Source organism: Diadema antillarum, unplaced genomic scaffold (genome assembly GCF_040938485.1).
Source record: "Diadema antillarum isolate AM-2024a unplaced genomic scaffold, OU_Dant_1.0 seq00000717_RagTag, whole genome shotgun sequence".
NCBI lineage: Eukaryota > Metazoa > Echinodermata > Echinoidea > Diadematoida > Diadematidae > Diadema > Diadema antillarum.
This window is the reverse complement of record NW_027271621.1, coordinates 183,587-197,134: the sequence shown is the minus strand read 5'-3', so window position 1 is coordinate 197,134 and position 13,548 is coordinate 183,587. Positions and strand designations below refer to the sequence as shown.

Here is a 13,548-nt window from a genome sequence, read left to right as displayed (position 1 = left end):
GGGTGGATAATGTTTGTCATGTTTGGTATTCAACAGCTTCAATTGGTAAACAATGTTTGACTCTTCATTGCACAGTTGAAGGGTAATGTACCAATGTGTGGAATTAGTGTGGCGATATACGGTAATTATTTGGAGATAAATTGTATGCTAATATAGCAGCAAGATGACACTGTTTTCTCAACATTTGTAGCATTATATAGTGATAGCATTTTTACACATGTACATACGGCACACACACATGAACACATACACACAAATACATACATATACAAACACACAACAGACTTTCATACACACACATACACACACCCACACATATAGATGCACCCATACTCACTGACACACAATTATTTGGTTTGAACAAGTTAAGGCGGTACATGAGAATATAATCATTACACGTTTTGCTACTTTTTATTTTTATCACACTGCTAGAACATGTGTATTGCATATATCATGTATTAATGGAGTGCTGGGTGGGTGGGGTCCCGAGCCATGTGTGCTTTTTATTTTCATTCACTGAGTTTACTGAGATAAATTGCTGAAGCCAGAATCTCTTCGAACAATCACACATGTACATGTGCAGGGACCAAGTGCAATACTTTAATTATTAGAATACATGTTCTTGATGTACTTTGTTAAGTGTTATGTTACTTGCCTTTCAGTTATGTATACATATATATTCATTTTCCTTTATATGAGGAATTTTAAAATGGAGACTGTTGAGAGGATTTTTATGCCTTAGTGCATGATAATAAATTACTTGACTTGAAAAAAATCGGGGTTGATTTTGCAAATGTGCAGTATAATATAATGGCTCTCTCTACCCTTCAAGCTAAACAGAAGGCCGTTCTAACCCTTTCCCACAACCGACTTGGAGAAATACAAATACCTCAAAAGATATATCAGCTTTTTCCACCAAAATACATATGGAGGATGATATATCCATATTCAATACATGTGTTGCTGGACAAAATGGTATTTTTATAGAAGTCACTGAGGTGATGTCCAGATAGGACTATAGGCACAGGTGGGATGGACATTGACTATGGTCATTGGAGGTATCACGGAAGACTTTATACAACTGACCAGATCACCAACACACTCACACACACATACACACACACACACACACACATACCCACACACACAAATGCAGATGGACACATAAAAATGCACATGTACTTTTAAAAGTGAAACAGCATTACACACAAGCTTACAACTATTAGCTTTCAACAAAGCTGAGTACTTATACATGTATATAGTATGTCTTACACTCATCTTTCTTTCTTTTTTATATATATCCCAAAACTTTGCAACTTACAGACCAGAAACACACAACATCCCATCAATCTCACAATAGAAAACATTAACACTTACTGTCTGTCTATATCCTTTAAATCATAAATATTGCATATTGCCGACTGTCTTAAAAAATATGTGTTCTTTCAGTTGACAGAAAATAAATATCACATCATGTCTGTCAGTAGTACTATTTGATTGTCACTAATAACAGAACACATCAGTGTCTACTGACCTGAGCAATGAGCACCAACAGTGTGTTACTGTTACTATCTTACAGCAACCTGTCATCCACGTACAAAAATAGAGAAATCTGATGGGTACCTCATAAAGTACAAATTGCACAATTAGTACGAGTCACTGGAAGAGCATGTTCAGGAGTGGAATGTACGGTGAGATGTTAATCCATATAGTCTTGCCTCCAGACACCTCAATTAACTGCAAAGAAAGCACACACACAAAGAAAAGAATAGAGAAACAGGTGTCTCTTTGCCAGTTCTGTCAAGTTGTTAAAATTAAATCTATTTTAAATCTATGAGGTATATAAGGATTCACTGGATGAAGAATCTTTGATAGAACACATTAGGGACGTTTGTGGAAAATTGGATAATCTATTAAAAATTAATGGTCAGATAACCAGTTAAGTGATGTCCTGTCCAAATCCTTGCTGTCTTACCCCCAAAATGAAGCCCCCACAGCATATCAAAGGAAAGGCTATTCCATTTAATATAGTGCTGTGACGTGGCTTCTATTTCTTTTTTTGCTCTCCTGAACATTTGACATTTTGTAGACGCGAGGTCTTGTCGCCCCCCTCACAACATATGTTTGTACAAGTACTATGGGCATGTGTGCATCATTTGAGGAATGTTCCACTCTCAAAATAAATCTTGTGAAAAGGTTGTAATTTTAGGACCCCCTAAAAAAACCAACAACAACAAACAAACAAACCACAAATTAGCAGTCATAATCCTCCTATCATCATTGTTTAACATTCTGCTTTCCCACGGATTTGTCGTTTCAGATGTTTCATCCTTGAATGGTCTTTTTCCAGGCTGCCCAAATCAGTATGAGATATGAAATACCAAACCAGTTCCTGACTTGATTTGTCCGCCTGGTTAGCTGTGAAATGGACGGTGCCCACTGCCACACATATTTACGCCAGCAAGTCTACAAATGACATTTAACGAACCTTCTGCTGCCTGGACCGGTTGATCGGAGCGCTGAAGACAAAGCCATCAGGACAAGCGCTGGGATGACCGTAGCTTGCGGCCACCCCCAGCGTCCATTCATCCGGATTTTCAGTCCTGGCACACGCTGAAGGCAATTTGGTTGAGCAAGTCAAAGAAGTGTACCATCTGTAATCAACTCCACTGAAAAGAGACAAAGAACAACAAAAAATACAAATAAAATCACACCACGTTAGATAGAATACAACCTATCAAAATATTTTCCTGTCGTAGCACATCAATTTTCAACGTTCTCGACCAACCAAGCAGGATACCATACAACCTTTACAAAAGTTTTCCTGTCACAACACATTATCAATATCATAATATTCTTGACCCAAACGATTGACCAGGCATGTAAACACAAGGTGTGGGAGAGGTAAGGAAGATGTTTCGGCTAAAAAAGGGTCAAGGTGGTGTGACAGCTTGCTGGTTTATAATATTTTGTTTTGCCTGTCATAGCTGTAGATTTATAGTTTATCAAGCATATGACTGAAGGGATTCTTCCTTTGGTTACTTATTAGCTGGACTTTACTCAGCAAAGTCAATACACATTTCAAGAACCCTTCCAAGAAACTAGATATATCTATCTATCTATCTATCTACCTATTATCTATCCATCTATCTATTTTTTTTTTCCATCACCATTCAAGCACGGTGTTAAGGAATAAATTGGCATATGATTGAAAAAACAAATCAAAACAAAACAAAACCTAACCTAATTGTATATGCTTGAGCAAAACCAAACTAGTCACTGCTGGAGTAGGGTACTGTTTACACCACATATTTAGCAAGTTTGATTTTTTGTTTGCGAATCGTAATCCCTACAATTTTGCGAGTGGTTAAATTGATGATCATGGAGTACAGTAATGAACACAGAAATGCACACGCACAGGTCACATTCTTGTTGGGATCACAGTTAACATTTATTAAATCGTGTTGATGAATTCACATTTTGCACCCAACTCACAAAATTTAGAAAATCAAAAACCCCGTGAAATATATGGTGTATACAGTACTATACAGGCCTGGTAAATGCTACACTCTGTTACACATTTGTGAAGTTTGGCATTGTCCCTGAAAATTAATATGTTCATACAGAGAACTTTCTTGATGCAAAGTATGCCACTCTGAAGATTGATTTCACACACTTTTGAAGATATTTCAAAGGTGTGTCTCACCTGAGGAAGACACAAGAAGCCTTGGAAAGTGACCCGCTTGGCTGGCCCTCCGCCCACGTCCACACAGCTGTCCGTAGGAGCATGGGACTGACCTGGTCAGCTGCTGGGTACTGGACACTGAGTGGGGTGAAAGAGAGATGGGTGTCTGAATTTGGTAGACTGACCACAGTGTAAGCAGCATATCAAAACAAGAGAGTGGTACATTGTTTTGTAAGATAAAATCATGTCAGTAAACTTAATATATACAAAAAGAGCTTGCTGATAGATGTGTCTACATGTTAAACTCAATGTATGATTTACTACAGTGAAACCCTAAAATAGGGAGCAGATAATCGTAGAATAACCTGTCATGGTTCGTCTGTTTGAATTTTTGTTCAGACTGCCACTTTTGTTGATTTCAGGAAGAAGCACACACCAAAATGTGCATATAATGGATGGATATCAACAAGTAGTGAGAAATTTGTACGGAAAGGAAAAGTTGGAATTCACATACCACCTAACAGTTTTGGCAACATGTGGTTGATGAGGAGCTGTAAACAAACCATATGGAGTTGAACTCTGTTTATTGGTAGGCAACATGTGAAGAAATTTCCCTTGTGGGGATGTTTTTTTTTTTTTCTCTCTCTCTCTCTCTGTCATGCATGATCCATAGTCGTCCTTCCAAGTATAGAGAAAACACAAGCATGCAAGCAGGCAGACTTACCCACATTTCATGAACTCGGTAAAGTCCAAGATCACCCCAGTTTGTTTTGGTCCATTCCACAATGGCCTGATTGAGGAGAAAAAAAAAATATTATTGTAAAATCATCTTTCCTTTACAATTTCCTTGGAGCATGAATACAGTGTAGAATGCACACATGAAAACATAAAATACCAGTATATCCTAAAGTCTTTTATTATCGTGGTGAATATCAAAAGGGGATGTGTTCTTTGCTCACAAAATTTGGACTCATTCATGACCTTCCTGTCTCAGACTGCAAGTTAAGGCTTCTGTTTTCTTTTTGTATGAGGAATCTGAAATGGTATAGCATTCATCTGGGTTCATACAACAACAGCAGCAGCAACAACAACAACAACAGCAACAGCAACAGCAGCAACAGCAGCAGCAACAGCAACAACGACAAAAAAAAAAGTGAAACTTTAGAATCCTTTCGTTGGCAGAATAGACTAAATTTGCTATGGCCTTGTTTACGGTGGAACACACAGCCACTTGCTATTATCACTGAAAACCTAGATATGTTGGCACTGCTGTGAAAGGGGAGGGGTGGTAATAATTTCTGTGACTTACAGTATTAATATTTCTGATAAACATGCCAGCAAAAACACAGGCTATTGTGAAAGTCACGTCAAGGGTAGCTTGGGATCAAGGAGAACTTACCCATAATTTGTGCTATCACAGTAGAACCTCAGGGGAGATGGGACATGAAATCCTCCACATTCTGGGTAAGGGGTGAACTGTAGCATTAAGGGGAAACCATGGCAACAAAAATCATGAGATGTGAGAGAAGATCAAACATCATGGAGAATATTCTCTTCTGTGAAAACACTGCCTAATGAAAACATTCATATACAAGCAACACACAATGTGATTGCTTAAATTTCTGTAGTGTTTTTATGATAACAAACACACACTGAAAGACAGCTGTATAGCTGCTGACTCGCTTTGTAACTGCTGACAATATAAACCGGATAGATATGAGCAAAGAAAATTGCTAGCAGCATGCAGTGTCCCACCTGGAAGTGTCAGCTGAATAATGTCTACACGGTAGGTCGTATGTCGAACAAAAATGAGACTTTCAATTTATTGTTAAAAACGATGTCGGCTATTACACATTCTGAACTTGTAATGACTGATAATTAATTTGCTTGTCTTATTCTTCTTCACACTTTCAGGTTCAGCGCCAAGGAAGAAAGAAATCCGAATCTCATTTCCAGTGCAACAAGAGGATGTGTTAACAGAAGAAAAGTCAAGTGCCAATCTGGAAAGGCACTTGGTTTAACCAGAGCAATGTGAATCTGCGCCGCAGTCTTCTTCTTGTGTTTTGTTTCATTCACAAACTACCGTATACCAGAGCGGTTCACAAGACTTCCATCTCCTCTGGAGATTCTACTGCAGAAAGTGAACACGGTGAAGCAAATGTAGAGATGGCTGCGGATACTCCTTCCACTTCAACTTCTGGTTCAACTCCTTCTACATCAAATTCATCTTCTTCCATATCTTTATCTGCATCAACTTTGGTTTCTGTAGCTGCGTCAACTTCTTCGAGTAGTTCTAGCTCTAGATCTACATCTAAAAGAGTTGTCACAACGAGCACGGAGACTGTCAGCGACTACTACAACTACTGCAGAGAGGTGTGTCAGTGGGCTGTGCTCAACAAGCTTCAGTGCAACTCGCCCATTGGAGGACCAGGCAAAGTGGTCGAGATTGACGAATCAAAATTTGGAAAGCGCAAGTACAACAGAGGGAAATCAGTTGACGGACAGTGGGTATTTGGGGGGATTTGTAGGGATACCAAAGGACTCTTCCTTGTTCCATTACCAGAAAACAAGAGGGATCGAGCGACGCTAGAACCACTCATCATCAAGCACATTAAACCTGGAACTACCATCGTCAGTGAATGTTGGAAGGCATACGACCAACTAGGAACACAAGGATTTCACCATCTTACCGTTATCATTCACTACATTTTGTCGATCCCGTTTGAAAGAAACACACAAACATCGAAGGACTGTCGGACAACAAGAGGGATCGAGCGATGCTAGAACCACTCATCATCAAGCACATTAAACCTGGAACTACTATCGTCAGTGACTGTTGGAAGGCATACGACCAACTAGGAACGCAAGGATTTTACCATCTACCCGTCAATCATTCATTACATTTTGTCGATCCCGTTTCAAAGGAACACACGAACAACATCGAAGGACTGTGGTGGCAAATCAAGCGTCAACTATCTGAAATGCACATACGCAGAGATAAGTTGGGGCTTCACCTCATCGAATATATGTGGAGGCAGTACCACAGAGGAGAGGATCTCTTCATCACCTTTCTTGCTGATGCAGCTGAACTGTACCCTCCCAAGGAGTACACGACCGAACCTGGTAAGTTCGTTATATTGTATTTCTCTCAACTAATTTAGTTATAAATACACATAACTTTACAAATTTATAAGTGCTCAGATATTTTTTTTTTCCAATTTTAGTGGGGGGTACATATGGAAGTCTAGCCTACCTTTATAACAGCTGACAATAAAATATACTCAACAAGGTTACACTTCTTCCACTTGTGGTGAGAACTAATTTTCATTATTTACTGAAATAAATTTCTATACAGGTACCGGTATAAAATATGTCTGAGTTTGTGAAATCATGTGCACGCTATCTTGATTGTAAGCAAGCTCATTTTGTAGGCAAAGTGCATGTTTGTGCATGATTATTGGGTTGTTATTGTTCCATTCCCTAGCATGATGCACTGTAAAGACCTGACACAAATTGAAATGAGACACACCGAGCACTGCTATGCTGTGGTGTACAAACATTGTTAATTCCACAGGATCAATACCACAACTGAATGACAAACTCACCTCGTTCCTGATGGCTTCTGTCCAGTATCCATTTTGAATGTAGAGTCCTCCATGGGTGTAATTCCCATTGGTTGCAATTAAGACTGTTTTCTTCATCTGTGAAAGGAGAATTGAATTCCACAAGACCCTTAATATGATTGACAGATGTAAAGTGAAGGAAACAGGTGGTATAATTTTGGGAATTAGGACATATACACTTGTTGTACAAATAGAAAGAATATGAGCCTTTATTTATTACTTACAAGGTCTGTTATGGTAGCACCCTTTGCACTTCACAAGAACAGTCTCACTTTCAAAACCTGTTGTTCCCCTTCTGTCCTACTGTTCATTTGCATGATTCTTGAAGTAACATTAATTTCACATATACTCGTGTTGTTATGATCATGTCTATTTCTATAAGTCGAGAACAGAATGTTCCTACAGTAAATCCTTATTTTGTCAATAACTACATATTCACACAAATATATCTATGTAAGGGTAAACAAGGTTAATTTGTGCATTTATTTTTCCATCACAAGAATAAATTTTGCCTCTTCTTTAAGTCAGTTAGATTATAAAAAGTATCTTTAATATCAAATCATGTTAGATTTCCAGTTCAAAACTCATAAAAATCATATTATCCTACTAAAAACAGCAAAGTCTAAAATTTCATATTTCCCTTCTTTCAAAATTTGGAGTATTATATCTAGTATAGTTCATTGACAACTATATACATCAGACTATGTCATAGAATGAGTGATTTCAAGTTTGATGCAACTGGTGTTAGTGTTATCTTAAATATTTTATTGTTCCTGTAGCTGGTGTTGGGCCAGCTGGGCCTGGTGTTAAATGTTGTCTGTTGACCCTGAGCTACACATCCCAAAAGATTCTGTGCCTATCTCACCTGTTTCATTTCTCTTAGAGTCGGCCATCTTCCAAGACTCTTCAGATCATCAGGGGTGAAGACTCTGTCCCCCAGATAATCCCTGATTGGACCATTGATTAGGTCATCATGGCCCTTGGTGTGATATTTACCATCCTGGGAAAAAAAAATATAGAAGGGATTAAGATCTTAATGACAAGAAAAAAAAATCTCTTAGATGTACCCAATTAAAGCTCTATGATTTCATTAAAATCAACCGAGATGAGAGTAAGCTGAAACTGGGATTACTTGGTATTGGTTACAGTAAAACCAGAAATGTTTGAGTGCATTTTAATTTCCCGAGAGCGAAGATTAGCAAAATTAAAATGTACATGAAAGTTCCACTCTACACTATATGCATTAGAATGCCAGTGGCAATTTATGAAAATATCATGTCACAAAAAAGGCCGTCGGCTCCAATTCACAAAAATTCAGTGCCGTGAAAATATCTTATTTTACAGTACACTGATGAGGGAGTTGATTGATGCCATTTACGTTGAATACATGTATAATGTATTAATATATAGTAACGGGATATTATCTCACCTCAAGATATATACGAATCACCTTTCCATCATTTTCCGGTCGATGAACCCACTCTCCTATCTCTTTCATGCCATCTTCAAACAACCTGTCCACTGGTCCACAAATTAAATGGCTCATGCGTATCTTGGAGGAAAAAGAATTCACAAACAAAATGTAGCATAAATCAGCTGATGATTATAATAATGATGAAACAGTATTAATATAGCGCCATTTATGTGCAGAAACATTCAAAGGCACAAATAAAATTGAAAAAGCTGAAACTTGCCACTGTGGATTCACAGCCAGGCTTAACTGCAATCTATTCAAAGGGGCTGTTGTGTCTCTGTAGGTAAGACCATAAACAATCAATCTGATGCTCATGGTTCAAGTCCCATGGCTGCAGGGGTTGTGCTCCTAGGCAAGGCACTTTATCTTCATTGCCTAGTCCTTTGAAGGGGACTAGGATACAGCCGCCTGCTTTATCTTACAGGCAGTCACTGCTTTCTTTAGCAGCCACGTTGAAGGAAGCCAAAGCCCAGATATAAATGTGGATGGAGTGAAAGCAGCATTCAACTGACTCTTCAAGAATGGTTCTGTGAAATTTAGTGGAACTTCACAATTTGATAGCTTGCTTTGTTTTCATCTGACACTAATCAATTTTTTATTAATTTGCTCAGACACTTTTACTCTTTTTTTATTTCAGATGAACATCTTACTGGTCCAGATATCTTCTTTAATGCCTCTGGCTGTACAGTATCATGCCAAGATGTGACTCCAGAAAGAGTTGAAATAAAGATGGAAAACGTTTACCCTTTACGGAACATTCTCCTACCTTCTTAAAACACCACCATACATCAATCTCCAGTGCCCTGATGCCCATGTTGAGCATGTCGGTAAGACTGAACTCCTGATTGGCCAGATCCAAACAGTCTCTACTATAGGGCGGGGGCCAGGGGCAGTTGTCTGCAACTGAACATTCAAGCAAAGGCAAGACGGATGGTGAAAGACTGGATTTTCATGATCCTGTAACTCGGCAAAGTTAGTAGAATGTGCTTGGCCTAAGACAGTCCTTTTTGGTTATGGTACATGTAGGGTGATTATCATACCATCAAAATTTTTATAGTGAAGGATACAGACTAAAAATAGAAACATCTCTTTTTTCCAAATATCAGCCAATCATTTCATGCTAATTGAGCTAATGAAGATAGCATTTGTTCAATTTGTTTCTTTAACAAGCTTTTGCCAAAGGTGTACTGGGAATTGCTTGCCTTGTCATTACTCCATATTCTTATGGAATATAACCTAACATTTTTCCTGAAGAATTTAAGATTAAATCATATTTGGTCATGAATGTCAATGATGTCATGGTCATGTGACTCAAATAGCTGTTACATGTTACAAAGTATTTCCATTTTACAGACAGCTGGGAATAAATCTGAGACATATCTTATTGGTACACTATGTATTCAACAAACCTGCAGTCATTTGTGACTCTTATTACAGGCATCTGTAAACCTATGCATTTTATTTCTTAATGGTGCATTTACATTATGTTTGATAATTGATAAAAATGTTGCACGGGATAGTTTTAACAACAAACAATGTTTATATAATCATCTAACTTACCTCCATATGAGTCTGCTCTGTTGTTATATGCATTGTGTGCCTGTAGAGAAAGATATTGATAAATTGTGATAGATTATATAAACATAAGCACATAGCATGTAATGAGTTGTGCTTGATAAACAGAAAAATAGACGCGAAAACACTTGTGTGCAATCCAATCAGAGACTGGTGAGGTGATGACATCGTCACAGCAGATGATTGGCATATATATTCTTTCTATTTAATTTCAGTTGGATTTTTTTTTTTTTAATTTCTAACATTTTGGAAATATGATTAACTTCTTTATGAACATGCAGTAGAATTGCACTGGAATAACTACTGTAATATGGCAGATTAAATCACTTTGAGTACCATGACATGATGCAATAACACTATTTATAAAATGGGTTCAAGAATGTAGCCAATTGGAAGCGCTGAAATGAGTCACGTTTGAGTGCATTATTTTCTTCAGGTAAGCACTAAGAAGAGTCTCTCTTCCACCTCCCTGGCCTGACGTATGTCACAATGTTTTACACTAGCAGTGCGCACTCAATCAGTTGTTACAAGTGCGTCACGCGCTACTATACGCGCTGTCAATCCTGTAAACAACTTCTAGTTTGGGCCGCGGGCTGCCACAACAGCCGGCGGCCTTTCTTGTGCATAACAGTACGTGGCGTACGTATACTCTTATACGTACGTACAGTACTAGGTGAGTGTGCGGGATTTCCGAGTGCGACGTGCGTAAATGTTTGGGACGAACATCTTCGGACATCTTGACTTTTGAGCGAGTGCTACATGTAGCTGACTGGTATTGACCCACAAAGGTACGTGAATAATGCTGTTAGTTTTCGACCCATTTTATAAAACTAATGATGCACAGGATTATTTCGTGGCGTGCGCCTCGTGCATGTCGCACCATTGTCAATACTCTCGAGCGCGCCGCACCTTCACTAACACACTCTATCCTGTGCATCATTAGTATAGCATGAAATACAACACCCATTTTCACATCATCATATACTGCATATACAAGTGTATGCCAAATATTTCATTTTTTTTTTCCTCCAAAATTTTGCTAGTCGGGTGTTATTCGCAAATTGAAAAATATGTGAACAAATCAACTCCAATCCCAACATGAATGTGATGTGCATGCATACATTTCTCTGTTCAGTACTGTACTCCACAATAACAAATTTGACCACTCACAAAATTGTCAGGAAGTCCCAATTCGCAAAAAATTAGACTCGCTAAATATATGGTGCATACAGTAGTCAGTAGTTTGTGTCATCCAAGTGATTACACCGAGTGTTATGAAGAATAGCATGAGACATACAGGTTGATTCCATATATTCATCTTAGAATGTTTGATCTACTCACAGCAGGCATCTGAACCATGTTGAACGGCTCATCAATCTGTATCAAAGGAAGATGAAACAGAAATGAAACATGTTAAATTGGTAATGATTTCAGAGGCTGGCTCAAGTTTCTGTGCATACATCAGTTTATGCCCCACTCACAACTGCATAAAAGAGGTTATCATTGATAACACATGTGTAGTAAAGATATCCTATTTCAGCACGGAAAACACTGCTCTTACGTCACTAAGCTTCGGAATTGACATATTATTTAACTCACTTCATTCAATTACAACTACCCTCCAACAAATCAACAGGTTCGACTCTGAGCAAAAGTCCCAATTGTAACAAGGAAAAGTAGAAATTATGCGGTGCGTAATATATGTCCCCCCCGGAAGTAGCATTTAGTAGCAAAATGTACAATATAGGTCAAAAGATCAAGGTCAAAGGTCAAAGAAGTCAAAGGTCAAAATTCTATGTAGAAGTTTTGAAGCCCTCACCTAGTGCCATCACATAAAGCAAACAGAATCGAAATCGGGTTAGAAATGGCGAAGGAGTAGCATTTTGTAGCCAACGTACAATATAGGTAAAAAATCAAGGTCAAAGGTCAAAATTCTGTGTACAAGTTTTGAAGCCCTCACCTAGTGCCATCACATAAAGCAAACAGAATCGAAATCGGGTTAGAAATGGCAAAGGAGTAGCATTTGGTAGCAAAATGTACAATACAGGTCAAAAATCAAGGTCAGAGGTCAAAGAAGTCAAAGGTCAAAATTCTGTGTAGAAGTTTTGAAGCCCTCACCTAGTGCCATCACTTAAAGCAAACGGAATTGAAATCGGGTTACAAATGGCGAAGGAGTAGCATTTTGTAGCAAAATGTACAATATAGGTCAAAAATCAAGGTCAAAGGTCAAAGAAGTCAAAGATCAAAATTCTGTGTAGAAGTTTTGAAGCCCTCACCTAGTGCCATCACATAAAGCAAACGGAATCGAAATCGGGTTAGAAATGGCGAAGGAGTAGCATTTTGTAGGCAATGTACAATATAGGTAAAAAATCAAGGTCAAAGAAGTCAAAGGTCAAAATTCTGTGTAGAAGTTATGAAGCCCTCATCTAGTGCCATCATATAAAGCAAACGGAATCAAAATCTGGTTAGAAATGGCGAAGGAGTAGCATTTTGAAGCAAAATGTACAATATAGGTCAAAGGTCAAGGTCACAACTGAAATTCTGTATAGAAGTTTCAAAGCTCCCATGTAGTGCTATCATATAAAGCAAACAGAATCAAAATCGGGTTAGAAATGGCGAAGGAGTAGCATTATGAACATTTTGATCACACACGGATGCACGGACGGACAGACGGACAGACGGACACACGGACACACACATGTACGGAGCCCGTTTCATAGTCCCCTGCTCGAACTCGTTCGGCGGGGACAACTAGCTTTTCATGATAGTGGTGAAATAAAAGAAGAGGAAGAATCATTTGACAATTACATGCTAAAAAGCAATGTAAGAAGGTTTGAAAGTCATTTATGTCATTTAAGTGAAAAAAAAACCCCGACATGAAATCTCATCTTTTAATTCTTTCTATTCCATTCATTATTTGTTCTTTATGCCTCTTTGAATGAATTAAAATTTTTCATTATGAAATCATTTAAAACATTTACACACACATCCACACATTAATGCACCCATAAATTCAGTGCTTACTGAAGTGTATACTCCAGCTTCTCAGACATATGGTACAAATGATTAAAAAAACTAGAAATGTCGCTACGGCGACTGATGTCTCCGCTATAATGCATGATTCTCCCAATAGGCGTATAGTACAATGTCTTCACAATGTGTGATCCATGACAATAGGCATATAGTACAAT

At 38.2% G+C, this 13,548-nt stretch overlaps 1 protein-coding gene across 1 annotated transcript in view; it reads right to left on the bottom strand.

The window, feature by feature from the left end:
* Nucleotides 1–1,540: 1,540 nt before the first annotated feature.
* The window catches only part of LOC139737969 (uncharacterized protein MT2135-like), a 28,816-nt gene continuing 16,808 nt past the window's right edge, over nt 1,541–13,548 (bottom strand). The window contains exons 7-17 of the mRNA XM_071648636.1: nt 11,699–11,734; nt 10,343–10,382; nt 9,549–9,685; nt 8,738–8,860; nt 8,174–8,308; nt 7,291–7,386; nt 5,085–5,161; nt 4,410–4,475; nt 3,707–3,823; nt 2,489–2,669; nt 1,541–1,737 (exon numbers count right to left, since the gene is read on the bottom strand). Coding sequence (XP_071504737.1) covers nt 1,657–1,737; nt 2,489–2,669; nt 3,707–3,823; nt 4,410–4,475; nt 5,085–5,161; nt 7,291–7,386; nt 8,174–8,308; nt 8,738–8,860; nt 9,549–9,685; nt 10,343–10,382; nt 11,699–11,734 — 1,089 coding nt within the window. The 3' untranslated portion in view covers nt 1,541–1,656. The remainder of the gene's footprint in view (nt 1,738–2,488; nt 2,670–3,706; nt 3,824–4,409; nt 4,476–5,084; nt 5,162–7,290; nt 7,387–8,173; nt 8,309–8,737; nt 8,861–9,548; nt 9,686–10,342; nt 10,383–11,698; nt 11,735–13,548) is intronic.